General features: G+C 39.0%; 1 protein-coding gene across 5 annotated transcripts in view; it reads left to right on the forward strand.

Annotated features, from left to right (window-relative positions):
• LOC101163953 (glutamate receptor ionotropic, NMDA 2B-like) overlaps positions 1-24,709 on the forward strand; it is a 141,955-nt gene extending 117,246 nt beyond the window's left edge. For 2 of the 5 annotated variants that reach the window (XM_023955853.1, XM_020702415.2), the window contains exons 10-16: positions 1,797-1,950; positions 3,211-3,336; positions 4,297-4,526; positions 6,847-7,007; positions 9,563-9,750; positions 18,442-18,680; positions 20,901-23,279. In XM_023955853.1, coding sequence (XP_023811621.1) covers positions 1,797-1,950; positions 3,211-3,336; positions 4,297-4,526; positions 6,847-7,007; positions 9,563-9,750; positions 18,442-18,680; positions 20,901-23,279 — 3,477 coding nt within the window. Of the gene's footprint in view, positions 1-1,796; positions 1,951-3,210; positions 3,337-4,296; positions 4,527-6,846; positions 7,008-9,562; positions 9,751-18,441; positions 18,681-20,900 lie in introns of all 5 variants that reach the window. The other 3 variants (XM_020702419.2, XM_011474390.3, XM_023955858.1) reach the window with 3 other exon arrangements.
• The last annotated feature ends 2,709 nt before the right edge of the window (positions 24,710-27,418 follow it).

Consider the following 27,418-nt stretch of genomic DNA (forward strand, 5'->3'; position numbering starts at 1 on the left):
ACCCAACAAAACCTTTGAGTTCTGAGCCCTAACATCACAGTTCATGCAGATATGAAATTTCTGCCGTTGTTGCTGTACAGCACAAATATGTGGTTAGAAGAGCCAAAACCTGTATGAAGTATTGATTTTTTTAAATGTAAAAACGGCTTTATTTGACATTTGACCCACAGATTTAACATTTTTCTGTCTAAAATCCCATTTAAGTGAAAGTTAAAATAATCCAAATAACTTTTTAACTTTAACTTAACTTACTTACCTATACCTTTCTCCTAAACTATCCCATAGACTGCAGCAGGAGAAGAGAGCAGGATCCAAAAATGAGGAGTTACTGGGATTTTGTTGATATTAGATATTTATATAAAATACATAAGGGATGAGGCCCGGCGAGGGGCCCATTATAAGAAATTAACCGACGACGCGGAAGCCTTCATGTCGACGGTTGCCTCCGCAAAGTCCATTCATTTCTGACCATGGACACTTTGAAGGCCATTATCCCACTTTTTCCATGGTCACTTACATCAAAAATAAATATTCAATCAACTTTTAGAACTATATTCTTGTTTTTGTTTTTGCTTTTTCGTTTTAAAATGCTTTTTTCGCAAAAAGCAAACTATTTTGTACATGGTGTGATGTGTTGTCATGGTTATGGCTAAGCCGGGACCGACTGCACGGCAAAGGAAAGCAATAAATATGCTGATCATCATGATGGGTTATAGAAAGCATCAGTTCAGATAGAAACTTTACCTCTTACTGCTTGTTTTTCTCTAGATAATGAAGCAAAAGTTTGTTTCATATAAGACAGCGCAGTGATATGGAACATTTAAGCTATGTGAACGAATGTTCTTTTTTAGGTGTGGTATATCACTTTTTAAATCCACACCCAGCAGTCACTCAGAGTCGACTCGAGTATTCACCCCGAACGATGGTATAAATTAAAATACATCACACATGAACATGTCATACATGAGGAAACAAATGCAAGATCAAATTAATAAATAATTGTACAGAAACACATAAACTGCGAGAGAAAGAGTTTTTTTTCTTTTTTTAGTAAAAACAGTCCAAAAAAATGAATGCAAAATAGCAGGTTTGAGGGATTTGAAAACCTTGAATCTTCATCATTTTTTCCACCAGGTCTTAAAAACTTTCATAACTTTTAATACTTAAAATAAAAGTTAGGCTTCACTTATTAATAACAGGAAAAAAGCTTAACATTAGACAAAATGTGTGAAAAAAAAACTATTATATTTACACAGATGATGAAGGTCTATTGCAGCCCGGGTCCCTTTAATAAAATTTAACTGATTAATTCATTTATGTTAAGTGTGAAAACCTACGTGATTTCAAACAGAAAAAGCAAAAAAAAAAAAAAAAAAAATTCACAGTTTACATTTTAGCAAAAATAATGCCAAGCATGAAATATTTTCTACAAGGGTCTACAAGTTTGTTAGCCATTAAGTTGACTTATTTTTCCCACATGAAACCTCTGCAGTTAAACTGTAAATAATGTTTTCTGAAAATAATATTTGGAGAATAATTATGTAATGCTGTTTTACAGACTGATTTTAAAACCTTGAAAAGCCTGGAGGAAACCTTAAAACGTAACTGGGATAGATATTTATTTTCCTGTTGCTGTCAACTGTTCCTGTGGTGGGAAATCTTGAGTGGGAACGATCTCTTCGGCCTCTTAATCACTCAGCAGAGATGGTGGATTGCTCAGGTTCCTAGCTCTGAATGTGGATTGTTCCACACTAAACTTCTGTGTTTTCCATCTTGTTTGTTTGTTTGGCCTCCAGGTGGTGTTAAAGAAAGCCCACATGGCCGTGGGTTCACTCACCATCAACGAGGAGAGGTCGGAGGTCATCGACTTCTCCGTGCCATTCATCGAGACTGGCATCAGTGTAATGGTCTCCCGTAGCAACGGCACAGTCTCCCCCTCTGCCTTTCTAGGTCAGGAAAGATGTGTTGTTTTTCCTTCTGTTGTATTACACTAGTGGTCAGGCAATCAATACAAAAGAAAAGTAGTTAGTAAATTTTATCAGTTATGTCTAAAATAAACGCCTAAAATACTTCCTAAGACATATTATAAAAATTCATAAAATACCATAGTAAAAAAGTAATAACATGAAAAAAATGGGCCATTTTGTATCTTTTCTTTTTTTTTTACTGCTATTTTTTTAATAGAGTCGTCATTTATGAAAAACAATTTAAAGAAATTACGTTGTGAAATGCCAGAAAACTTCCCAGGTTTATTCAGATAAGTCAGCTTTCACACTGCACTTTTGAGAACAGACCGTCACACAGTTACAACTGTGTTTTTTTGGGGTGTTAGAAATAAAAACTGACCCAAAAAAAGAAAGTTTATAGTCAAAGTAAGTATTGATCAGCCAGGAGTGACAACAGAAACCACTTAAGCAACGGACACACTGGGCATGTGACGCACGGTCAAAACACGTTGAACAAGGTTTCCTGAATGCCCATAGTGTTCACACTGGACAAACCGCAATTATTTTTAAACGGTTGGTACTTCTGTGGATTAAAATTGGAGTCCCTAGATGATCAAATGTTCAATCTGGTTTCACTCGCAACACCTGATCAGTGGCTGCGCGTTTTGTACGTAGAGCCCAAAAATGGTTATGGAAACATGCAAAGCTTCACACAAATGCAAGAATTTTGAAAGTGGAAACCTGAAACGCTTGCTTACGTAGGCCTTTTTTATTGGAACTAGTTGCTTGAACGCATGTTGCCGAGAGTGGTGTGAAACGTAGTTTCCTTAAAGTGAAAGCTTATACCATTTCCTGTCTTTAGCCAGTTGGACCACTGTCTGCATTCATACTGTAGTGAACTGCATCAGAGTTCATTTGCAAGCAGAGATTCAGAAATTTAACTATACAAAAATCAATAAACTTACAGAGCTGCAAAAACGATGCAGATCATCCAAGAAAAAAAAGTTTCGCACATAATTTTTTAAATTAGAGGTTTATAAACAAAAAAATTCTCCGGAAAAAATAAGTTTTTCAAAAAGCTGTTTTTCCAGGAATTTCAATTTGGTTTTGAAGATTTTTTTCAGTTTCCTCCCATAAAATCTGTAATATCAAGGAACAGCATCCAAAAAGCAACAATCAGGTTCATTTCCGTGCTTTCTGTTCATAACGATGTTTTATATTTTTTAATAAACTTTCACCTCCCCCTTCTGTTGTTCACTCTCAGAGCCCTTCAGCGCTGACGTCTGGGTCATGATGTTCGTGATGCTGCTCATCGTGTCGGCCGTGGCCGTGTTCGTGTTCGAGTACTTCAGTCCAGTGGGTTATAACCGCTGTCTGGCAGATGGACGAGGTGAGAGGCCGACTCGGACGCCAGTGCGCTCATGCGAACGCCCCGGTAATCAATGCTGCAGAAAGGTGACAATGAGGCACAATGTCAACCAATCCAGTGTGGTGGAAGAAAGGTGTCAGGTGACTCAATCGGGCGCTTTGACAATCCTGTCTGAGTGGCGGAGGCTTTTCCACTTGATGCCCTTGGGGTACTTATCTACATTGACAGTCACTTAAGCTCTTCCACTAATGAAATGAATCATTAACAAGAACCAAATCGGTGATGTTAAGTATTCTTAGCCTTATCTTCTGATGTATTGCATTCCAACCTTTTTTTTTCCCGTAACCTACCGTTCTCAAGAATTGCGTCACTGTTGCATCATGGTGTGTAGAGAGTAAAGGCACTTAAGTGCGTCTAATACTATACGTTGAAGCCACTTGTCAGGTTTAACTGTGTGTGACTAAATGAAATGACCCGCCTCTGTTGAATCAAACACAGCTCCAGCAGGAATCAATTTGCCCATCAGAATCCCCGCTCCCATTCAACCTGTTATTTTCTCCAGTTAGACTCCAAGGCCGGCTTTGTTTGGATTCCTTATAGCTTTTATTTTATAGGACAGAGTGAAGACTTTCCAGCAATGGTGCCGTTTTCAGCATTGTGTGGTTTTGTGTGGCTCTAATGGCGGGGTTGTGGTGCTGGCTCCAGCTGGAGGATAATTGTGGCCTGTCGGGCGCCCGTCTTCCCCCTCAGCTCTCGCCGTTTCTCGTCGTCTTTGTTGGCACAAAGCTGCCGTGGGTAGTATTTGCATTCTGACACCTTGTCAGACATCTGTAGAGGTGGGAGGAACTGAGTCAGTGTGTAAAGGGTTGTCACCAAACTGGCGGACCACACAGAAGATGGGAAGAAATCTGTTTTTTCCCCGACAGCAGAAGTTTTTAAGGGACTTCCAGCAAACTGACCTGCCCTCTTTCTGCCCCTCAGAGCCTGGCGGCCCCTCCTTCACCATTGGGAAGGCCATCTGGCTGCTGTGGGGTCTGGTGTTCAACAACTCTGTTCCTGTGCAGAACCCCAAAGGCACCACCAGTAAGATCATGGTGTCGGTGTGGGCCTTCTTCGCTGTCATCTTCCTGGCCTCCTACACTGCCAATCTTGCTGCCTTCATGATCCAGGAGGAGTACGTGGACCAGGTGTCGGGCTTGTCAGACAAAAAGGTGCCGCTTTTCACACAGTGTTATGCTGAACCAGGTGTGTGAAAGTATGTGAGAGTGGGGCGGGAGAACCGCCTGGTTCCTCACTTCCAACCAGTGCGACCGATGCCTGTAGGAACATAGTGCTGCTTTATGTCTGTCTGTTAGCATCACACCACAAGGTTTTCAAGAAAAAAATATGCTTAGACCATTAATGACCTGGACGAAAAGAAATACGCAGCTGGAATTTTCCTTGACTTAAAAAAGAGCATTCGACTCTTTCAATCATGACATACTTGACCAACTAGAAGTGTATGGGATAAGAGGACTAGCGCTAAGTTGGGTCAAAATCTGTCTAACGGGAAGAAAAAACAATTTGTCAAGTTTGATTAATTTACATCAGCCAAAGAGATAAGTTGTGGTCCCACAAGGATCAATTCTGGGCCCGCTGCTATTGAATATATTCATAAATGTATGTATCCAGTGTCTCATAGGGAACTAATCAATGTATCAAAGTTAACTTATCAGAGTCAAACAAAATAAAATCATGAATGGATTACAGATTATCTTTGAACCTAGAACAAACCAAAGTGATGTTTTTGCTAGCCACAATGCCAATACTGAGCTCTCAACTAAATAAAAAAACGTCTCGATTGAAAGTGTTACAGAAATCAAATTCTTAGGGTTTTTATCGATGACGAACGAATTTGAAGGCTAGACATCAGACACATACAAACTAAAGTCTCAAAAAATATTTTAATCATAAATACATCTAAATATACATTAGAATACAACAGTAGATATTTATTGTACTGCACCTTAATACTACTATATTTCACCTACTGTATAGAAATTTGTGTGGCACTAAAGTTTGGAACGGGTTAAGTAATGAGCTCAATGTTCAAATATTCAAATGTTCAAGAAAATGTATAAAGAAACTCTGACTTCACAATATGAAGATAAGAGGAGTTAAGGATCAACAGGTGTGAAAAATTCCAAATACATGTGTGAACTTGATTGTGGTGAAATAATCAAAGATCTTTTAATTACAACCAATGAGCTTTACATTGTGTAATGTGCAATAATGATTACTGAAATGTTTTAAAATACAATCAATAAGCTATGGATTGTCTTTACTTGATCTGCAATGTGTAGCAATAATCACTGGTTTATTGTGATAATGTGTTCTAATGATAATCAATGATTATTACATGTCGGTTCACTAAAGTGTGAATCAGTAATGTTAATTAAGTTAGAATTCTTTCTGAGGATAATCAATATGCAGTCGATTTTGTGACTTGAAAACTTGATCTGCAATGTGTTGCAATGATATCTGGATTAAAATGAAATTGAATTCTGATTATAATCAATGAGTATTACATTACTGTGACATGGTGTGTGATTCACGTTACTGTTTACTGAAGTCTATCTGATCAGAAGTGGATTACAAAAACTATGCAAAACAAAAAAATGAATTAACTCAGTGGGGGTGGGATTATAGAGTCACCCTTGTTCCCACTCCTTTTCAAGCAATAAATCAAGCTCTAATTGACTTTAGTTAATGATCACTATATTTAATTAAGCAAATGTGACTTAAGTGTGTCTTTATTTTAATTGTTTTTTTTATTTATACATTTTATCATTTCTGTAATGAGTTTGATAAATCTGTGTGATTTTTTTTTCGTTGTATTGACTACAATTAGTGCTTGAAATAAAATAACTGGCTATGAGAACTAGCCTGAGTGACCCCTCCCCCGTCGCATTCCAAACAGGAAGTAAACGCTAGCTCCAAGAAGCTAAAATCCCATAAACTTCTACTGAGAAATAAACAGGCATTTCTCAGTCATCCTTTATCTGAGACTTTTTTTAAAAATATTTTCTAGATTATCCTAATTTATTTTTATGACATCTTTTTTTTTTTATTATTATAACTTAATTATTACTGACCAATCAGATGCCTCAATAAAAGGATGTGGTCTCACGTTCAAAACCTTTGACACAATTCTCCCAAACCCATTTTCAAGTGGTTGGAGTGTGGTCTTCCAACAAGCACACTCCTGATTGGGGAGAGTTGTTGCTATAGAAACGTTGACTCAGACCGACTTGGACCACCCAGTTATTTCTGACTCCAAATGACAGCATCTGTATTGGAAAAAAAATGACGACTCAATTAACTTCGTTATTTTTTTAAGAACTGAAAACAAGTCAATGGAGTTTTAGTGCAAATGTGTCGCAATATGTCTAACTCTCATGCTGACCGGCATCACTGGCTGTTGGATGCATCTCTGAAGCTGTTTTCTTCTGTGACGACCCCCTTCACTGTTTTTTCCTTCTCCTGCTGCAGTTCCAGAAGCCAAACGAATTCTCGCCGCCTTTTCGCTTCGGCACGGTGCCCAACGGAAGCACAGAACGCAACATCCGCAACAACTACAGGGACATGCACACCTACATGACCAGCTTCCACCAGAAGAATGTGGACGAGGCCTTGTACAGCTTGAAGACCGGGTAAGGCCTACAAGGAAGGAAGGAAGATTAGAGGCTGCGATTGTCTGTTGTTCTGCAAAAGCGGAGAAGATGCGTGGAGGAGGAGGAGGGGAGGAAAAGGAAGAGGAAGAATTTGGGGCAGTGTGGGAGGGCAGCCAGCAGGGAAGCATTCCTGCCTTCCGCTGGCACCCAGAACCCAGAATAGCAGTGCGGCCTGTGTTCGCTTGATAACTGCCTTCTTACTCTGCTCATCACTCTTTCTCTCTGTCTGTCTGCAAACATTTTCATCAACCACAGCTGAGGAAGTCAGAATGCAAAGCTGTGATGTTCTCCTGATGCCGAGTGGCTGCAGAGGCCTGAGGAGCCCTTTTGATGGTAGCTGGAGAAGCTGGAGGCTGTCACATCAACTCACACTCTGCTAATACAGATCGAGTCTATCTAGAAAAATATTGAGTCTTTGACGTTAATATCTTACCCTGCTTCTTTTTTTTTAGCTAATAATTATATTTAAACGGCAAAATTAAAAATTCCAGTTTAGTTAGAAAGCTTTTTATCTTTAACCAGGACGTGAACAAATCTCTTAACTAACTCCATGACAACAGAGCAACCTAAAATAGAGAACTTACAATGGAGGAGGACTGAGAACACAGCGGGTGATTGTGTACAGAACGTCTCCCCTCTTACATTTTTGGACTTTCTGGCTTCTAAAGTGAATCATCTCTGCTAGATTTTCCCAAAAAAAATGTGCCAAACTTGCAAACAATGTTGAACTTGTTTTTACTTTACATAACAAAATTACTTTTTACGCTACTTTTTAGCCTATCTTTTAGGAAATACAACACAGAAATGCACAAAGGCTCACGTAGAGACTGGGAGGTTTTTTGGGTTTTTTTCAACAAAAGTTCAGTTTTCTTACTTTCAGATGAATGGGTTTTAATTTAAATATGATTTATCATGTTCATTTGGTAACACTTTACATTAGCTATTATAGCAAATCATTAATAAACTGTTAATGACTTAAACAACAGTTAAAAGTTTGATAAATATTGATAATTGTCCCTTATTAATTAGAAAACGATCATGAACAAACTGTTAGTAAATTACTTACTAATGGCTTGTTTAGTATTATTTAACAGTTTATGTATGTTACTGAGATGTTATTTACCTCATCATTCAATACAGGAGGAACATTTTCTACTTTAAAAAACGTCCCAGAAACAAGTAAACTATTAACCAATACTTAACAACATTTATAATTTTCTGACAACCTATTCATGATCTATAACTAATAAAGAGGGTACAGTTATAAATCATTGACATATAGTCAAGAAGTCATTCTCTACCTAACAGCTTGTTAGTTATTTACTGGCTATCTAAAAGGTTCATTTATAAATTATTTATAACCTGTAAACTGGTATTTATTGAGCGATTTATAAGTCATGCATTAACAGTGTATGTATGATTTGTTAACTAGTTATCATAAAGTGTTTTATATATTTTTTTTAAAACTGAGAACAAAAATTAATATAAAGATTCTGCAGGTCACAGATTCAAGACACAATTTAAGTGTCACAAAATAATACAATAATATATAAACCTTTAAAAGAAAGGTTTTCGTAATATTTTTATTCAAAAACAGAACACAAACGTTTTGAAACTAAGATTATGAAAGCCCAATGAAAGTTTAGCAGAAAAACGTGGATTTATCTTTGAGGTTTCAGTTCAGCAAGAGAAATCTTGTGTTTGGATGGAGCCACAGCGACCTCTCAGGAGCGCTTCTGAGGTCCTTTTGTTTTGAAGCACTTCGTATTAAAACAACAGAAATAGAAGCTGGCCCTACCGTTTGTTATTTGACTAATCCACAAAAAAAGCCCTTAAATTTGTTAACAGGTAAACTGATTTAGTTTTAAACAACAAATGAAACAGGAAGTGTAAAGAATTTGTATATTATAAAAGGCTACATTCACACCAGGCACGTGATGCGCATTCAAGAACCCACTAGAGGAACTTTGTTGAACATGCATTAAGCATTCGGTGTTCACACTGGACTGTGGCTACCCCAAACATGTACTTATACAGGTACATGTATAAGTACATGTATCAAAAAAAGGCTTCTATGCAAATCTGGTGAATTTTGTTCCAGGCATTTTCTTTCACAGCTCTATTCTGATATATGATAGACTTTAAAGAGTTCCAGCTGGACACAAACCGCAATTATTGATTTCTCTTATACCTGATTGGTCAAAATCCATCTGGTTTCATTTTTAAAGCGCATTCAATGGCCACGTGTTTTGTACTTACAGCCCCAAAAACTGACTTAGAAACATGCGTAGCGATCTGTGAACGTGGAAGTTTTGAACGTGGAAGCCCAAAATGTGCGTTTACATAGACTTTTCATTGGAGGTGGTGGTGTGAACACGAGCCCAGTGTGAATGTAGCTTTAGACATTTGATCAAAAAACAAAACAGAGGTGCTTTTAGTTGCTTTGGTGAATAATGATACGACCCTCTCGTTGCTTTGGTGAATAATGACACATGCCTTCTCCTAACACACTTGTTGTGTACCATACTCCACAGCAAACTGGACGCCTTCATCTATGATGCTGCGGTGCTGAATTACATGGCTGGCAGAGACGAGGGCTGTAAGCTGGTGACCATTGGCAGCGGCAAAGTGTTTGCCTCCACTGGATACGGCATCGCCATCCAGAAAGACTCAGGCTGGAAGCGAGCTGTGGATCTGGCTATCTTGATGCTGTTTGGAGACGGTGAGCTTTGTGGAAATAAAACGTGGTTGTGTAATTACAGGAAATATGATGGTTCTGGTCAGAAGATCTAAATCTGAGAGGACTTTTTGTATTTCAAACAGCTCTACATTTGTAGAAGCTCTTGCACATTTGAGTCCAATTTCACCAAAGAAACAGCTTAGCAGGTTTACCTTTGATCTAAAATCATGCTTTTTTCTACAGGTTGAATATTTACAATCCATACTTCCCAGGGTTGGTTTCTTAAGAAGCAGATTTTAAGTCAGTTTGCCTGAATGATCAACATCATGGCAGGCTATAAAATTGCCCAAAAACTGATATATACATGTACATCCCAAACAAAATTGGATCACATGCAGTAATGCCTTTGAAGGGATTTAATGGGAAAAAGTACATAAAAACACAATGACATCAGTGCAGAATTTAAAATGAAATCTATTAAACAGTTAGACAAAAATGTTTTTAAGCCACCATGAAAATATTCTGTTGTGTTACAAGTCATCTAGTCTTTACTTAGTGAACTGCACCTTACTCCATTTCCTTTGCTTTTTGAAAAGGCTTCAATCTGGAAGCGAACAGTTGCCCCTTCATTGTCTTTGGTTGCTAAACACCCTTATATGACTTGACATAACTTAATAATTTCATGAACACAAGTGATTTGTAGAAAGAATGGCTTCATGGACATTTGGATATAGAGAGTTCCAAGTTTCAGATCAGGTTCAGTCACAGTTTGCTGGTGTCAAGAAGAACAGTGATGGTGGGGCCGTGTCACTACGTTAATTTTTTGCATATTGCCCGGATGGAAATTGGTCATACCTGAATATACGTGGAAAAGGTGAGAAAGGTTGTGGTCTTTTCTTTTCACATATGTGTCACGAATGAACCATGTTAAAACCACGGAAGAAATACAAATAAACCACGCAAACAACACGTAAATCAACCTAAGAGCCACACAATAAGCAAATCGTGCATGAACTGTACGTGATTATATGTGCGTAGTGGCTGTGTGACACTGCCTTTACGGTGCTGAGGTCCTTATTGGAGAGCAGGAAGTGACATGAAACAAATGATCTCTACTTAGAAAAGCGAGCAAACAAAATGCAATAAAAAAACTTGAAAAAACATGGGTTTTTGTTGAAAAGTCCTTTGCCAACCCTTAACCCTTTCCAAATATTAAATTTTAACATATAGATATCCCAACTTCTTCCTTTTTTTTTTTTAAATATTGTTTTAATGGTGTCATCCTTTTCGAAATGAGATTTTCAAGCACTTCCCAAACAAATCAGTTATATCTACAACTTCTCAAAATAAATTTGACCTAAAAACTCAGTTTTCTATTAGGGCTCAGGTTCTTTAATAGGTTGTTTAATAATCTCCAGAGAGAAATTTGATATTTTTGTTAAAAAGGAGAGTGAAGATCATGTAAGAAGAAATTATGCTTTAAATAAAATTTTAATGTCAACAGGGTTTTTTTTTTTTGCTCTATTTTTAATGCTTTTTATCAGCTAAATCCAACAAACCTTTAGATTCTTCTTTTTTTTTTAGATTAAAAAAAGCTACCGTGTAAATCAGAATCTGTCTGCCAGCTTCCGTGTCTGGTGACGGAAGTGCAGAGTAACACCCAGCAGTGGCCTCCTCATTTGTCTCTGTATAAATGAAAGCATTAGCACCTCTTCATGCATCAAGGTGGCGCCGCTGCACGGGACCACACTAACAGTACCATGGTGGGGGGATTGGTGAGTAACGTCAATGATGCTTTCTAGGATTCCACTACACACCACTGAGACATGCGCTCAGTTGTGAATCGTATTTCCAAAATCAGCTGTTCTTCCCCAGATTTCCATTAATGACATAAACACAGATTCTGTCCACAATATATAACAGACATGGCATGTCACCAACAGTACAAACGTCTCTAAAATTAAGAGATATTTTCAACGCTTTCTTTCTCTGCACACGTCTTTGAACGTGTCTTTCATTTGCAACAGATTATTTAATGTTAATATTATATTAATATTATTATGTTAATATTATTTTTAGGGACCCTTTAAAATGATCCGTGCATTTTTTTAAGAACTATATCTAACATTGCAAGAAATTCTTTCCACAATGTACAAAATACAGCAAAAATGTGCTCAAACAAGGAAAAATGTTCAGTTTCTGTCAATTGTTTGGTGTATAAAAACACACTGATGCTGTGTTATTATTTATGATTTAGTCATAAATGGCTTTTTACATAACATAATGCTGTCTAGACTATCAAAAATAGAAAATAGAACAAAATCAATTATAAACAATTAGGAATTATACAATCTTAACTACAAGATGGCTGTGTTTTGGGGATAGAAAAGGAAAGCAAAGAATGAAATTACTTACTTTATTTAATTTGTTAAATATAATAAATGCCAAATACCTGCCAGGTTCCTAAAAGAAGGTTCATTTTTTATTTCACATATTTACAGTATATCTACTCATAGTTAATGACACATCATTTGACTGGGCTGGGTATCCCCAATAATTTCCAGATTTGATTCAATTCACCAGAGCCTGGATTGATTTAATTCGATTCTTTTGATCCACTCGATTCTGTTTGATTCAATTTGAAATTAACGCTGTTTACACATTTAGAAAAAGTTGTATAGAACTACAAAAGTAATCTAAATATTTTTTGAAAACATTAATATATAGTCAGCAATGTATCTTTAGGTCTTAGGTCACCGGAGTGTTAGCATTAGCCGTCCTATGGGAAACTCTATTATACGTTAGCATCAAGCTAGCAGACTTTGACTATACTGCTGTTATTTGTTAGGTCACCAGAAAAAACGGAAAGGCATAAAGATCGTTCTCTACTTTAATGGATCGATTATTGATCTATTAAGCTTGGATCAATTCAGATCGATGAATTGATCTTATCAATATTTTTTGTCGATGTGTTTCCATCTGTCAAATGTTAATTTGTGGCTGTCGACTCTTTCGAAGCATCTAAAAATCATTCATGCAGATCTTCATGCACAGTTCAGCTCCAATGATGTGCTCAGCAGAAAAGTAGATATTATCTTTTTCTTTAAATATAGCATTTCAATGACTAATGTACTGGCTGTAATATATAAGGGGTTTTTGAATTATAAACGTGCAAATATCTGTAGGCAAATGGAATGCGCTCAAAGATCTTCCTTTTTTTATCATTCTAGAGAGAATCCAAAATGGAAACAAACAAGAAGTCGTCAGTCAAAGCGATTTATTTTGTTGGTTCTTTGGTAAAACGGCAGACGTGACACCTTTTTGCTTCTGCAGTGAAGACAGACACCAGCTGTTTGTTTCTGCTTTTTGACAGCAGTAGACAGGATTTTGCAAGATGGGTGAGAATGCAAACATCTCTGCCATGTGCACGTCTTCAAACGAGAATGAGAGATCATCCTTTTTCTGATATATATGTATATATATATATATATATATATATATATATATATATATTAGTTTGCTTCTTCAGTGTGAAGCATTTTCAACAGCTTTCACTTGGTGTGTATAATTGTGTCACATGGCCATGGAAGGGCTGCTTCTCTTTGCTCTTCTATTTGTGGAGAGACAGATTGCCGCTCATTGTTGTTGTCTCCTTGAGCGGACAGTTCCGATAATTGCAGAGTCAGATGTTAGAAAGGAAAAGCCTCCAGTCTATAGCTTTGACTCCCTGGAGCTGATTTTAGTTGATCAGGATTTATTTTTCCAACCGGTGACGGTTCATCCGAATTCCCTTGTGTTTTTCCTTCTTTTTTTATGTTTCCTGTTATATGAAGTTAGAAAGCTCTCTTCAGATGTCTGACTCCAGATAAATACATCCCAAATGAAAAAGAAAACTCACAGAATGTGTGAGTAAGATGGACATTTGCTTTGAAGACAAATTGCAGGGAGATTTGACAATATTTACCTCTGAAAGTCTAACACAAAGAACAAAGACCACAGATTATGACGCACAGATGTACAAAGACTCAGAGAATAATAAGGAAAATCTTTCCCCATTAACTAGTCCTTATAAATTCCTCGTATGATTACAGATCTGTGGTATCCAGGTCACCACCACAATGGAACGTGCACATTATTCAAAATATTTTCAAGACCCACTTTTTAAAACAATCTTGTGCAAATCCTGGTTTAATGTTTATCAAAAATATGAAAAAAATAACTGATTTATTCAGAAATTCCAGAATTCATGTTATAGAATAAAAGAAACTGGAGTATTTTAATTCTAATGGTCTGTCTGATGTTTTTGATCAGACTCCAGAGTCAAAGTATAGTCTAATCATTACAATATGTTGTTAATAATTCTATATAATTGAATCAAAATCTTTACAAATTTAAATATTAGTAAAAATTATTCATTTTTCGAAGTTTGTCTTTAAAATAAGTTGGTGAAGACCCAGGAGGGCATCAAATGTACCTCTAATTAAGTAAACATTTTAAAAATGATTTAAAATAATTTTTTTTGAAATGCCACATTGCAAAATGTAAAGAAATTTCCTTTGAATGAGAAATAATGTGAAAACATCACACACCTACCTAAACAATTAGTGAAATTTGCTTGTTTTTTGTGTTTTTCTATGCAATTCCCTAATAATTCTTTCATTTTATTATTCACTGTTTAACATCTTTATGAACAAAAAAAAAGTACTTTTTACACAAAGTCAACGTATCACAAACCCTCTCACAAACTATAAATCAGACATGATCAGAATGAGTGTCAGTTTTTTCCATCCAGTTTTTCCAGACTAAATCGTAAAGTTTCCACGTAAAGTTAATACAATCATACAATGTGCACTAGGATGCTCCTACTATTGCGTCAACTGGCTGCTATAGGGGCTAAAGGGGTTGTGGGGGGGGGGCACCGTTCAGTGTTTCGCCCAGGGCGCCAAACCTTCTCTGGCGGTCACTTTTTCTTTGTACAATTTAGCCAAACTTCCAGGTTGAACCTTATTTAAAAAACAAAAAAGTTGAGTTACATGCCATTCATGAAGAAACCCATCAGAGGCTTGTAAAAGAAAAAGAAAAAAATCAGTAAACACTAAACAAACATTATTACACACGGGTTTCAAAAGTATTTTTAACTATAATAAAGTATTTATTTTAGTTATAATAGCTTCTATGGTACTTTATTTTCACCTTTTCATTAGAGATGTTGACTAAAATTGGTTCTGGGAAATATTGGGATCATTTTCTGGTATTAGTTTCAAATGCTTGAAAAACTATTTTTCATTTGTTATTTCTGAGCAAACCTTTAGTTCAGCATCTTTTTTTGGTGTTCCACTTAAACCCCAGTAGTTGGTACCGAACCACTGAAGACTCTTCCAGCATCTCTGCACCTCACCGCGAAAAAACGGCGACTAAATAGACTTCATTTTGTTGAAGCTGGAATGAAGTCATTTTCTGTGGGTGACGTCACACTTCAGTATTCAGACAATGTTTTTTCAAAGTTATACTTTTTTCGTATCGCCAGACTCTTGCCCATACACAGCCCCGCTTTTGATTCCCATTTCATTAAAATAATGGGTGGGTGTTGACTAACAGATGAGTGTGAAAGCCTCTACTTTATATAAAGCTCATTGGATGTTTTCCAACCACGTTCTTTGGTAGTTAGACATTTTCTAAAAGACACGTTTAACTGACGTCACGTACGTCCATGGAGCTAAAAAACAGATTGCCTCAAATCAGCTCAAGGCAAACAAAATCCCGATATGACACTTTGTTGATCTGCTTCAACACTTAGTTTGTTTATGTGAAACCCCATTACAAAAAGAAATGCTGCTGAATTCACTCCTAACACTTAAAAGCCTTTCATGTCTTCAAAAAGTGGTTCCTGTGCTGCCAGGTGGATGTCCTTAAGCGTGCACGACATCCATCTGTGTCTGTGTAGCTGGACTCAATAGCCTCTCTGCTATAATTCTTCCTTTTAGGTGGGGGTTGGAGAATAAATGAGTGGTGTAAAAAGGTACCACACTTGGGGGTGCTATATCAGTACAATCTGGCAGCTTGTATGTTATTAACAAGCGAGAAGTAGAAATTTGGTGAATACCTAGCAGGAAGTCTGTCCTCTTCATTTAAATGTGTGTGTGTGTGTGTGGGGGGGGGGGGGGGGGGTACAACAGCTTTTAGCTTATTTTTTGTGGAAAATTTGACATTGATGAAACAAATGTCGCCATTGTGAACTTTTGCCCTCGCATCAAGATACAGTCCAGGTTCACCGGTCTCCTAACTTCCTGCCAAATCTCATAAACCCCAGCATGCTGACACACACCCGGACCGTGGCCTTTGAGGTGCTAACACTTTCCGTTCAAGCCTGCGTGATGGAAAAATGGGTCATTCACCTCGGATCAGATTCTCAGGATTCACATCCGCTCCAACTTTGACGCACCGTGTTGGCGATGTCGTGTGGGTAGACGGGGTGTCTGCGACGTTCATCATTCAGCGTTTGTGCACGTTCCCGAATGTCTGCTGCGTCTTCAGGTCTTGTGGTTTTGGGAGCAGCGCCTCAGACTCACCGTTGCTTGCTCACATCTGTCACGTCCTGTTTGAGCAGAAGGTGAGCTAACGGAGCAGGAAGTCATACACAACAGTCTGAACGTACACAAGCTCCAGACAGGAAAAGATAGAAATAGTTCAAGGGAAGAAGAAAAGAGATTGGAGAGATTATGCAATGGCATGGGTAGTGGAAAGAGAATAATCCCCTGGATTTTCCCACAGATTTGTGTCGTATTTGATTCCATATTGTCTAGGCTAAAATTAGAACACAATAGAAGCGGGTGCTCTGTGGTTAAAAAAAACTAGCTGTGTGGGAGCTGAACCTTTCATTAACAAAGCTCAATCATAGAACAGAATCGATCTGGTACTGAGAGAAACGGCAGTATTGGTTGAAAACCACAGATACAATCAAGATTATTTTGATAAAAGTACAAAATGAATTGGGGAATAAATACAGTGATCCCTCGCTACATCACGGTACGCCTATCTCGGTCTCGATTTTTTTCAGTCCCCTTTGCATGCTTTTTTTCTTTTACAGCACACTGTTTTCTGCACCTGATTGGCCGTTGGCCTTGTCAGTCAGTCTCCACTGTGCTGTGTCTCCAGTACAGTATTTACATGAGTCTTTGATGGTGAGCAGATCTTTAATACTGGACTTATTATTCCCTGACTTTGAGAAAGAAAAGTGTGAAAATGTTCATGTCTGTCTGAAAAAAGTGGAGAAAGTGTGTCCTGAGGGGTTTGACAGTCTTAAAACATCTGTAATCCTTCTTCGTGGATTTCCCTTACCGTGGGTTATTTTTGGAACATAACTCCCGCCAAAAACGATGGACTATTGTAATTAGTTCATGTCAGTTTTTCTTCCTGTTGTGTCTCTATTGTCTTTGCCTTTTTTATGTACGTTTGATGCCAACAAAAAGACGTGCTTGCAAATTTAAATCATTTTTAAATAAATAAAAAAAGTTTCTTCTTTTACTAAAAAAATTTTACATTTCGAAAGTGAATAAGAGACATCTAATTTTAATAACACACTGGACAATTTTGAACTTTACTGTAGTGCCAACAATCTTTGAAGTTGCTTTATTAGACTAATACAAATACTAAACCCTTAAAGACAGATCTGTTTTGCATGAACACAGTATCTCTTGTAAATTTAAATCTTGTAAACTTACGACTTTGAAGTCATAATTTTAAGGAAATAAATGTCGGGTACTGGGGTCCAGGGCGGTTAGGTTCACCTTCACTTCCGGGTTGGGGCTTTTATTTTGTTAGGTTCCGGTTCGGTGTTCTGTTGTGCTTCTGTGGACTTGACGTCTTCATCGCCAGCACCTGTTTTACTCACCTGTTGTCAATCACTGTTGTGTGTATATATACCTTGTGTTCCTCCTCACTTATCACCGGATCGTTCTCTTATGACTGTTACTAGTTTACGAGTCTCAGAGCCTTCCTCAGGATTAAATCCTTGTGTTTCTCAACTTCTGTCGTCCTGCATCTTGTGTCCACATCTTCGTTCCCTGACAATAAATGCTGTTTGTAAACCGGCACTACAAACTCTGTCGTATTTAAGTGCGCCTTAGGGTGCAGAAAATACAACAAGCGGAATCTAAAAAGGCTGAACATGAAAATGTATTAATATAAAATAAAAAGTGAGAAAAATTTTCATCCCACATATGTATATATCCACATATGTATGAATATAATGGAGATTTTTGCTGCCCTATTTCCTGGTAAATATCCTGGTAAAAACACAAATGTTCTCTCGTCTGTACAAACATGCAGGAGCTAACCAGCATTATGTAAGCAGTGGAGAAATCAGTGCCCAGACAAATCTGTGCAGACGTGTTCTCTCCTCATAGGCATGTGGAACTGAGAGGGACACTTTTCATGACGGAAACACTTGTCACGTGACTGAACACTTCCTCTTACAGAGGACTGTCAAACCCATAGGTCAGCTGTGAAGAAGGGTGGATCTGCACACATTTTGGTTAGTGTAGATGAACCTCAGGGCAGTCTGTGGTTAAAGTGATACAACATGACATGTTGTGTATACACAGGACGTTTGCTGTTTGTGGCTTCAACGCCACATTTTTTAAAATTTTCATATCTTCTGACAATGTATTTAGGTGAAATCGCTAAGGTCACGTCACATGACATTAAAACTCTGCTATTTCTTTTCTTCTGCAGGTGAGATGGAGGAGCTGGAGGCTTTGTGGTTGACGGGCATCTGCCACAACGAGAAGAACGAGGTGATGAGCAGTCAGCTGGACGTGGACAACATGGCGGGGGTCTTCTACATGCTCGGGGCTGCCATGATCCTGTCCCTCATCACCTTCATCTGCGAACATTGGTTTTACTGGCAGCTGCGATTCTGCTTCATGGGAGCGTGTTCGGGAACGCCCGGGGTTACCTTTTCCATCAGCAGAGTAAGTACTCTCGGGTTTTATTTTGGTTCTGACCTTTATGGTCCTGACAGAGCCATCACAAGAGCAGCTTTCCTGAAACCACTGGCCATGGCGGAGATGGATTGAGGTAGTCAGGAGGATGCCATGACTCACCTTGTTACCTGTGGCTGTTGTAGTCTGTGTAGCTGTAAAACAAAAACACTCACATCAACACTTTTAATGAGACACTTCAGGTTCGGTAGCAAGCTATCATCATTGATGAAGATGAACGTCCACGTCTCTAAGCTGCTACTTTAGTAACAGACTGTTACGAGCCACGTGTATGACGAAGAGACATCATAGGTCCTTTTCCTTGCTCCTGTAAAAGTACACAATCCAAACATCCAAATCTATTGTTACTACTATTCATTTCAAACTGTTGTCCCTTTAAAATAGATATTAGGATGATATTAGGACCCGTGGATCAATTGTCTTCTTCCTGTATGGCTATACGAGTAAATATGTGACAAAAGCTCCCATTTGGGGGACAAATGAAGGGCAACTTTATCAGATCTAAAAAATAGATCCAATGAAGTGATAAAAGCTAATGAATTACAAAAAGAGTCTTGTGGTTGGCTGATGTAAAGACTGAATTAGATATTCATACAAGGCAGTACAATGGCGGCCTCTATTCTATTACATTTTATGGCAACCATTAAAACAGGCAGCCCCATTGAGACAACTGTCACTAAGAAACTTGAGGAACAACTCTAGACTATTCATATTCATGAGTGCAGCTCAGTGATGGGGAAAGTGACTAAGAGACAGAGGGAAACTGTTTCTGACAAGTTGACATCTTTGAGAAATGTTGGCTGCATGCTGGGTGGTGGATCGTGTGTCCTCAACCTTTCAGATTTGGCCGTCACTTTAACCAGATTTCCCCAAGCCACAATTTGGAAAAAAACTTGTGTCACATAGTCTTTCTCTGACACAAGAAGTTGGGTTTTACCATTAAACTAAGATAAATGTTTTTTCTGTGATTCAGTGCAAGTGGATGAATAAAAGTTCTTGTTTTGGGTCACTAAAGACTGAAAAAGTTATATCCACATGAGGCTAAGCCATTACACAATCCTGTAAACATATCTAGTTTTCAATCCCTATTTAGCTTTACTTTAGAAAAATTCAGTACAAGCATCCAATAGGTGTGTTGTGTGGATTGGTTCGCTCTACTCCATGTCGCCTTAACCCTCTATCACTGGATATGTCGCCGGCAACACCTAAATAACACACTGTTTGACCTACTGGAACCCTGGATTTACACTAGTCTGTTTGCCTTGCGTGCGAAGTCCGTCCCCTCTGCCTTCCATAAGAGTGGTTAGTCCTGCCACCCCCATGACGTGTAGTTCGTTTCACTTGTAAAATGCATGTTTTGTGTCCTACATAATGTTATGGTTTTGTACTTCCAAAATTAAACTTTTGTCATCCTTGGCGACAAAGTCCGACAGTGTGATCTGCAATGTTAATGAACGTTATCACGTGGGCACGTCACTTTAAAAAAAAAATTACTTTACATACTATAGTGTTAGTGTTCATTCTACAGATCAGGCCAAGAAAACAAAACAGTCACATTCTGGTTTTCTATGCTTCTAGGAAAAGAAATGAGTAAATCTTAAAGTAGAAGCCAAACTGAGATTTCATGAATTATTAACTGTCAGTGGTCTTTGTTGTCTACATGTAAACGAAAGACATTTTATGGTCTATTGAACCCTTTAGGGACTTCACGAGCTCCTACTTTATGACAATTTGGAATTGTTTGGGAAGTGTTTGACTGTTTTTTTGCTTGTTTCTGCTTTGCTTCACCTGCAGAGTTAGGTCAGGAGTCTGGTCAGGTTTTGAAATTTTTGTTTTAAAGCTAGCGGTGCACATTCTAACCCTTTTACAACCAAGATGTTGCAGGCGACACTTAACGCAGAGAAAAGTGGCTTTTCACAACGGCTTTTCTCTGAATCTGAATCGGCTGACTTACGTTGATTCTGTAAACACCTCAATACTGTAAAGTGTTGCATGTCAGTGCAAAGCTGCTTTCCTCTGTTTCAGAATCCGCAGGAATTACATTAGTTAAGGTAAACAGTTAAAGAGTTACGGTAGTCGATAGAATGTCAGCACTCAGGGGTGACAGGGTGTTTTAATTCTGTTGTTTTTTGTAGACTGTTTCTCGTACTTTTTTGGCTTCCCTATATCTTCATTTTTGTCATGCTACAGGGTATCTACAGCTGCATCCATGGGGTCCAAATTGAGGAAAACAAGTCAACCGTAGACTCACCCTCATCTACTATCAAGAAGAACATGAACAACACCCACTCCAATATTCTGCGTTTGCTCCGCACTGCCAAAGACATGACTGCAGTCCCTGGCATAAATGGTTCTCCACATGCAGCTTTGGAGTACAGCCACAGCGGCCGTGAGTCAGCCATCTATGATATCCAAGAGCACCGGCGCAGCCTGGTGGGTCACCCTGGGGACTGTAAGTCTGTGCCTCCCTATATGGCGGAGGACAACATGTTCAGTGATTACATCAGCGAGGTGGAGAGGACTTTTGGCAACTTGCCCCTAAAGGACAGCAACCTGTACCAGGACCATTACCGGCACCACCACCCGGCCTCGTCACTGGGTATGTCCGGCCCCCCACCTAATAGGCCGCGTAGCTTAGGCAGCGCTAGTTCTTTGGAGGGTGGCATGTTCGACTGCGACAGTTTGGGTGGAGGGGTAGCGCCTATCTTCACTACCCAACCACGTCCCTCTATGACCCACAGGAATACAAGTAAATTCGACCTGATTGCTGGACACACCCTTAAGGATTCTGGTCAAGGCGCATTCAAAGGAAGCAACGCTTATGGAAGGTTTTCTTTCAAAGGAGGCGCATCCAGCACAGGGCTCATTGGGGGTCATGAAAGATATTGTGGTGGGGGTGGGGCGGGCTCGGGAAATGATGACGGGAACATTCGATCTGATGTATCGGACATCTCCACGCACACCGTCACCTATGGAAACCTGGAGGGCAACGCCAGAAGACGTAAGCAGTACAGGGACAGCCTGAAAAAGAGGCCGGCCTCTGCCAAGTGCAGACGGGAGCAGGACGAGATAGAACTGAACGCCTTCAGAAGGAGACCCCACCACCACACCGTCCACCACCACTTCCCCTACGGGCCTCTGGCTCACCGCACGGTCTCACCTCCCCTGGAGCGGAAAAGGGGAGGAGGAGCCGGTAATTCTTCACCTTTCTTATTCCGCAAAGACAAAGACAGCCAGAGGGATTTCTATGCGGACCAGTTCCGCTCCAAGGAGGGCAAGGCCAAGTGGGAGCAAGAAGGTGGAAGTGGAGGAAGCGGTGGGGGCGGTGGTAGCGGTGGTGGTATTTGTCAAAGCTTAGTTCCTGTGGAAGACTTCCTCAAAGGAAAAGGAAAGAAGCAGGAGAGCAAAAGTGGGGTTGGTGCAATGTCAGCTGGGCAACAAGCCCAAACTTGCTGGGAAAAGGGGGTTTCTGGGCTTGGGGGAGGAGGCATAGCAGGGGGTGATTGGGAATGTCGTAACTGCCACAGTGTGTGTCATCATGGTGCAGGTGTAGGAGGAGGCGGCACGTGCCCAGCTAGTGGAGTTGCCGGTGGCAGCAGTCGCCCCAGCTCTGCTACGTGTAAACGCTGTGACTCCTGCAAGATGCAGCCAAGCAACCTTTACAACATCAGCGAGGATATCAACATGACGTTCTCTGGAGGGAAGAGCAGCGTAGGACCCAACCAAACCCAAACTCAGGTTCAGCGAAGAAAGCTAGGGCCAGGTGGAAAGGTGTTACGGAGGCAACACTCCTACGACACATTTGTTGATCTGCAAAGAGAGGGAGCCAGCCGCATGGGAGGGGCCGGTGGGGGCGCTGGCGGGCAGTTTCTTCAGCCCCGAAGCGTGAGCTTGAAAGACAAGGACCGTTTCATGGAAGGTCCTAGCCCCTATGCTCACATGTTTGAAAGGTATGCAGGTGAGAGGGAGTCCCCATTGTTTGGAGGAGTAGGTGGTGATAGGACTGCAGGAGGTTCTTCCTTCAGTTTGTTCCGTGGGGGTGAAGGTGGGTTGCATCGACGTTCGGTGGGAGAAAGAGACCTGAGGGACAGAGATAGAGCTATGATGGGAGGTGGGGGCTGTGGTGGTGGTGGTGGTAGTGGCAGAGGGGCCGGGACTTACTCGTTGTCTAAATCTCTCTACCCAGATAAGGTGAACCAGAACCCCTTCATCCCAACCTTCGGGGACGACCAGTGTCTATTACACGGTGCCAAACCATACTACATCAAAAAACCACAGGCGCAGCAACAGCAACTTCTCAACAACAACCGAGGAGGTGAATTCCGTGGCTCCATGGGAGTGACTTCCTATTTGCCCGCATCTGCTACAGCTGGCGTGATGTCTAATGTGGGCACGAGATACCCTAAAGAAATGTGTCTGGGAGGGCCCATGGGGAACAACCATGGGGCCAACAAACTTCTTCCTGGAGGCAGGGACACGTTAGGTCTGGGGCAGGGACAGAGACCCTTCAATGGTGCCAGCAATGGACACGTATATGAAAAGCTCTCCAGCATTGAGTCCGATGTCTGATAGTGAAGTCAAAGTAAGAGGAAAAAAAGACAAAAAGTGGCTATGAGGGAGAAGTGCAACCCCACCGCAGGATGAGATGTTTGCAGAAAAATGAGGAGACACAAAAGTTTGTGTGTTGATCCCACTGCAGTGAAATGAAAAGAGTTGGAAAAACAGTAAAAGCGCTGCTGCAGGAAGCAAAGGAGACGTGTTCGATTATGAAAAGACCGGATTTTGGTGTTGCTCCAACGCAACAGACAGGTCTGGAAAAGACGAAGCACTGGAGGGAGGGATGCTGGGAGTTGGAAAAGGTGAAATCAATTCTCCAATCTCTTCTCTCTCCACATGCTGGTATCTTAGTCTCTCCCTTACAATTTCTCAAGACCAAAACACTTTGTTTTTCAATGGAATTACAATCATGAATGGGAAATCTATACTTTTGCTGAAGTAACAGGGTAAGCTAATAAAAATTGTAATGACGATGTTGATACTGTCGTTAATTATTATTCCAGTGTTAAATGACGATTGATTTGTATTGTTTTGAATTTTTATTTATATAAATATTTTATGTTATATATTTGTATGATGTTATTTCTTAGCTTCCTGACATTGCAGAAGACCGACTGATCAATCAACAGTGCAGATCTTTTTTGGATTCCTGTGTTGAACTATTTTTTGCTCTAAATTATCCATGTTTGCTTTTTTTTTTTTTCTTCTATTACCGTGAAGTGTATTTAAAAGGCATGACTTACAGAGTACTTTGTATGTACTTGTAAATTTGTTAGGATCCGTTTTTTCTTTTTTTGGGCTAAAGATGTAACAAAATCATACAGATTTTTCATTGTTTTCATTAATTTCTGCTTTACAGTACCAAAAGGGTCTGACAGTTTGAGCTGGATGTGCCTTAAAAGGACTACCACTGATTTTCCTATCGTCTTCTTTAGGACAACAGATGTACTTGAAACAACCAATTGCAATGAAGGATTGAGGGATTTAAAGGATTAGCAAACAAAAATGAAGAAAATTCCTACTTAAACGCAAGCTTTTCTCTTTATTTTACAACACAATAAATCTGAAATACCAGTAAAATTTCCCCCCACAACTCAGCTCTTTGTAACTGATGACCCAAAACCTTGCTATCATTGTAAATCTAATGTAAATTGCGTTTAATGTTCTCGTCTTGTTCTCACGCTGCCTCATTGGGTCGAACTCAATTGGCTATGACATTTGCCATTTGGGAGTATGAAATAATGGACCCTCTGACGAAAGCTTTTATTGCTGGAATGAGCTGTAAATCTTTTTGTGACTGCTGTAAGAAGGTCACACCTGAGTGAGAGGAGGAGAACAATGATTTAACATTTGCACAATAGGCCTTTAAATAGCCTGATACCATTTTAGTATGTTGTTCCTAGCTAAGCTACAAATGTGCGTAAAGGCTAAAAAAAAAAAAAGGTGCTGAAGTAGCCAAACAAAAAAAGAGCTCCAGTCATGGTGTTATTTTTTGTCAGGCAAACTTGTATTGAACTGGAGTAACAGAAATTAAAGAAAAATCTCTACAATTACTTTTGAATGCACAAAAAGTAGCTAATGTTTTATGCGTTCATAGTTTTCCATTTTTCCCAAGTATTTTGATAACTTTAATCTATTCCTGTAAATTCTAAGGATGACAGAAGAAAAGGCTAATGTGCATATCTAGTACATCAAAATATTTAGCAAAAAACGTATTTAGTTTGAACCACAAGAGAACTTCCTTTTCAGCATTCACCAACATTAGCTTCACTAGTATTAGCTTCTCTCAGCTTCACTAGCATTTGCTTCTCTCATTAGCTTTGTCACTAGCTGATATGGGGGGTATTCCAGAAAGCAAGATTAAACTACCCTGACTTTAACCCTGATCTCTGGCTGAAGTCCGCCTGAAGTTCCTTACTCTGGGTATGTCGGTTTCAATAGACCGGATATGAGTTGGCGTAATTTCGCTCGACTTGGTAACCCTGGGTTAATGCGCGTGCACGGCAAGTAAATAAAGACATTCTCAATGGATCGCTGATTTCCGGAGTCACAATGGAAACGCGTGGAGGAAAGAAGAGAGCGCTATACTTTTGTGAGACGGAGTCTGAGATTTTAATGACGGCAGATTATACGCCTATCAAAAAAGTAACACAGAAGGATCAGCAAATGAAAGAGTTTCTGCTTGGCAAAAAAACGGACAAAGTAAACGTATGAGTTTCTATCTCATTTCTATTTTCATTGTGACGCATATATATAAATATAACTTATCAAACTTAAATGAATTACTTCAATTGATAACAGGTAATTGAGTTAAATTTATTCAACCTAATTTCTTACGTCTATCCAATTCAATAATTATTTTTACAACTCAAATTTACATAATTCAATTAAATGTTTTCCATCTTAATTAATTGTACTTCTTAAAACTCTCATATGTCTAAGTTTGAGCCTGCAGATATACTAATTTTTATAACAATAAAATGAATTAAACAAAATAGATTTGAAACATGAATCATAACTTCATTTACCATTTCTCCAACTTTAACATTACATCACTTAGCAGTAGTGGTGCCACATAACCTCTTCATCCTCTTCCTCCCTCTCACTCATGGTGCAGAAAGAATTCAACATAACTGGAAAAAAAACTAGGCAAAACACAGTAAAACAGCTAAACAACTAAACTCATTTGGACAAAAGCCCACACTTAAACACAAATCCATCCAGACAGGCAAAGGGAATGGTATCCCACAATTCTCGAATACCCCCCTGTATGCGGGACTCTATCGGTTTCCCCACACAACCCTGCATGCGCGAACCATACGTCCCTTACTTTCTTCGCCGATCTGACATTTGCCAAAAGACATCACAATACCAAACGTTCCTCTTGACACGTACAAGCATGAACATACTTGAATATCACTAGATTCCCCATTAGCTTCTCTCATTAGATTCCCTCATTAGCTTCACTAGCATTAGGTTCTCTCCAATTAATGGAATGTGGTTTGAAAAAATATTCTAAAAAGCCTCTTTTTTGTTAAACCTTCATATTTATAACAACAATATTTAGAAACTGGGAGAGAAATTGATAGGATTGACACCAAGAAGTCAAAGGGCTAAAGGAGGCAATCAGCTTTTCTGTCAGCGGTTGCTATGGTGATTCCCGCCAGAAGTAGATTTTAAAAAATAAATAAAGACCAAAAAAGAGGGTTTGTAGCTAGGAGACTAAGGCTGATAGGAGAGAAGCTTTGAAGAGGCTGTTGCATGGAAACCATTTTTCTCACAGAAAACAAAAGGTGCCATCTATAGTCCATTTGTTATATGAAAGCTCAATGTCTTTTTATTGGTGGTTCACATTTTTTGCAATATTTGCACAGAGATTGTTTAACATCCTCATATGTGCAGTCTTTATGCTAAGCTAGCCCACCTAAAATCAACCTTAATAAAGTAAAGCCAGCAGACCACTGATTATTTTTAATAAACTCACAGCAGCTGGCCGTTTTTAAAATATCGGAGAATAATGGTAAGTACTTTCACCACTTGAAGGCACACGAGTTTGACTATGAAAAGGAAATTTCCCTAAGGTCCAAAGTCTTGCATGGATTAAGAGGACTGCGCATTTCAGGAAAATGAATGAAAAAACTAGATGAACTAGTAGACAGTGTTGCAAAAGCACACAAACTTTGGTACTGTGTGAAAAGTGTTTGGCTTCAAACCACGCTGTGTCCTTTTTCTGATACATGTTTTGCATTATTGTTTTACGCCACTTATTGCCATTTAAACCCAACTTTTGCTTCTTAACAAACAAAAAAAATGATTTTTTTATAAGGCCAGTTGACATCAAAACTTTACCTTTTTCCTCATTTGACAAGTCAGTGGTTATGATAAAATCTGTGATGTTTGTAAGGACTTGCATGTATGCATATATATATATATATATATGTATAGTTTTTTTAAACTTGATTTTTTTTCTTTTCTGCCTCAAAAATGACATGTTTTTGAGCAATACCTGTTAATTTTCACTTTTGATGGCTGATGATCCATGTGGTACAGTAGGTGTGAGTGTGTTTTAGATTTTCTCATAAAGGGAAGCACTCAGTTGATAGGTCTAAAAAAAAACAGGAAAATTCATCAGTTGTCACTTAATAGTTTCA

Source organism: Oryzias latipes, chromosome 1 (genome assembly GCF_002234675.1).
Source record: "Oryzias latipes chromosome 1, ASM223467v1".
NCBI lineage: Eukaryota > Metazoa > Chordata > Actinopteri > Beloniformes > Adrianichthyidae > Oryzias > Oryzias latipes.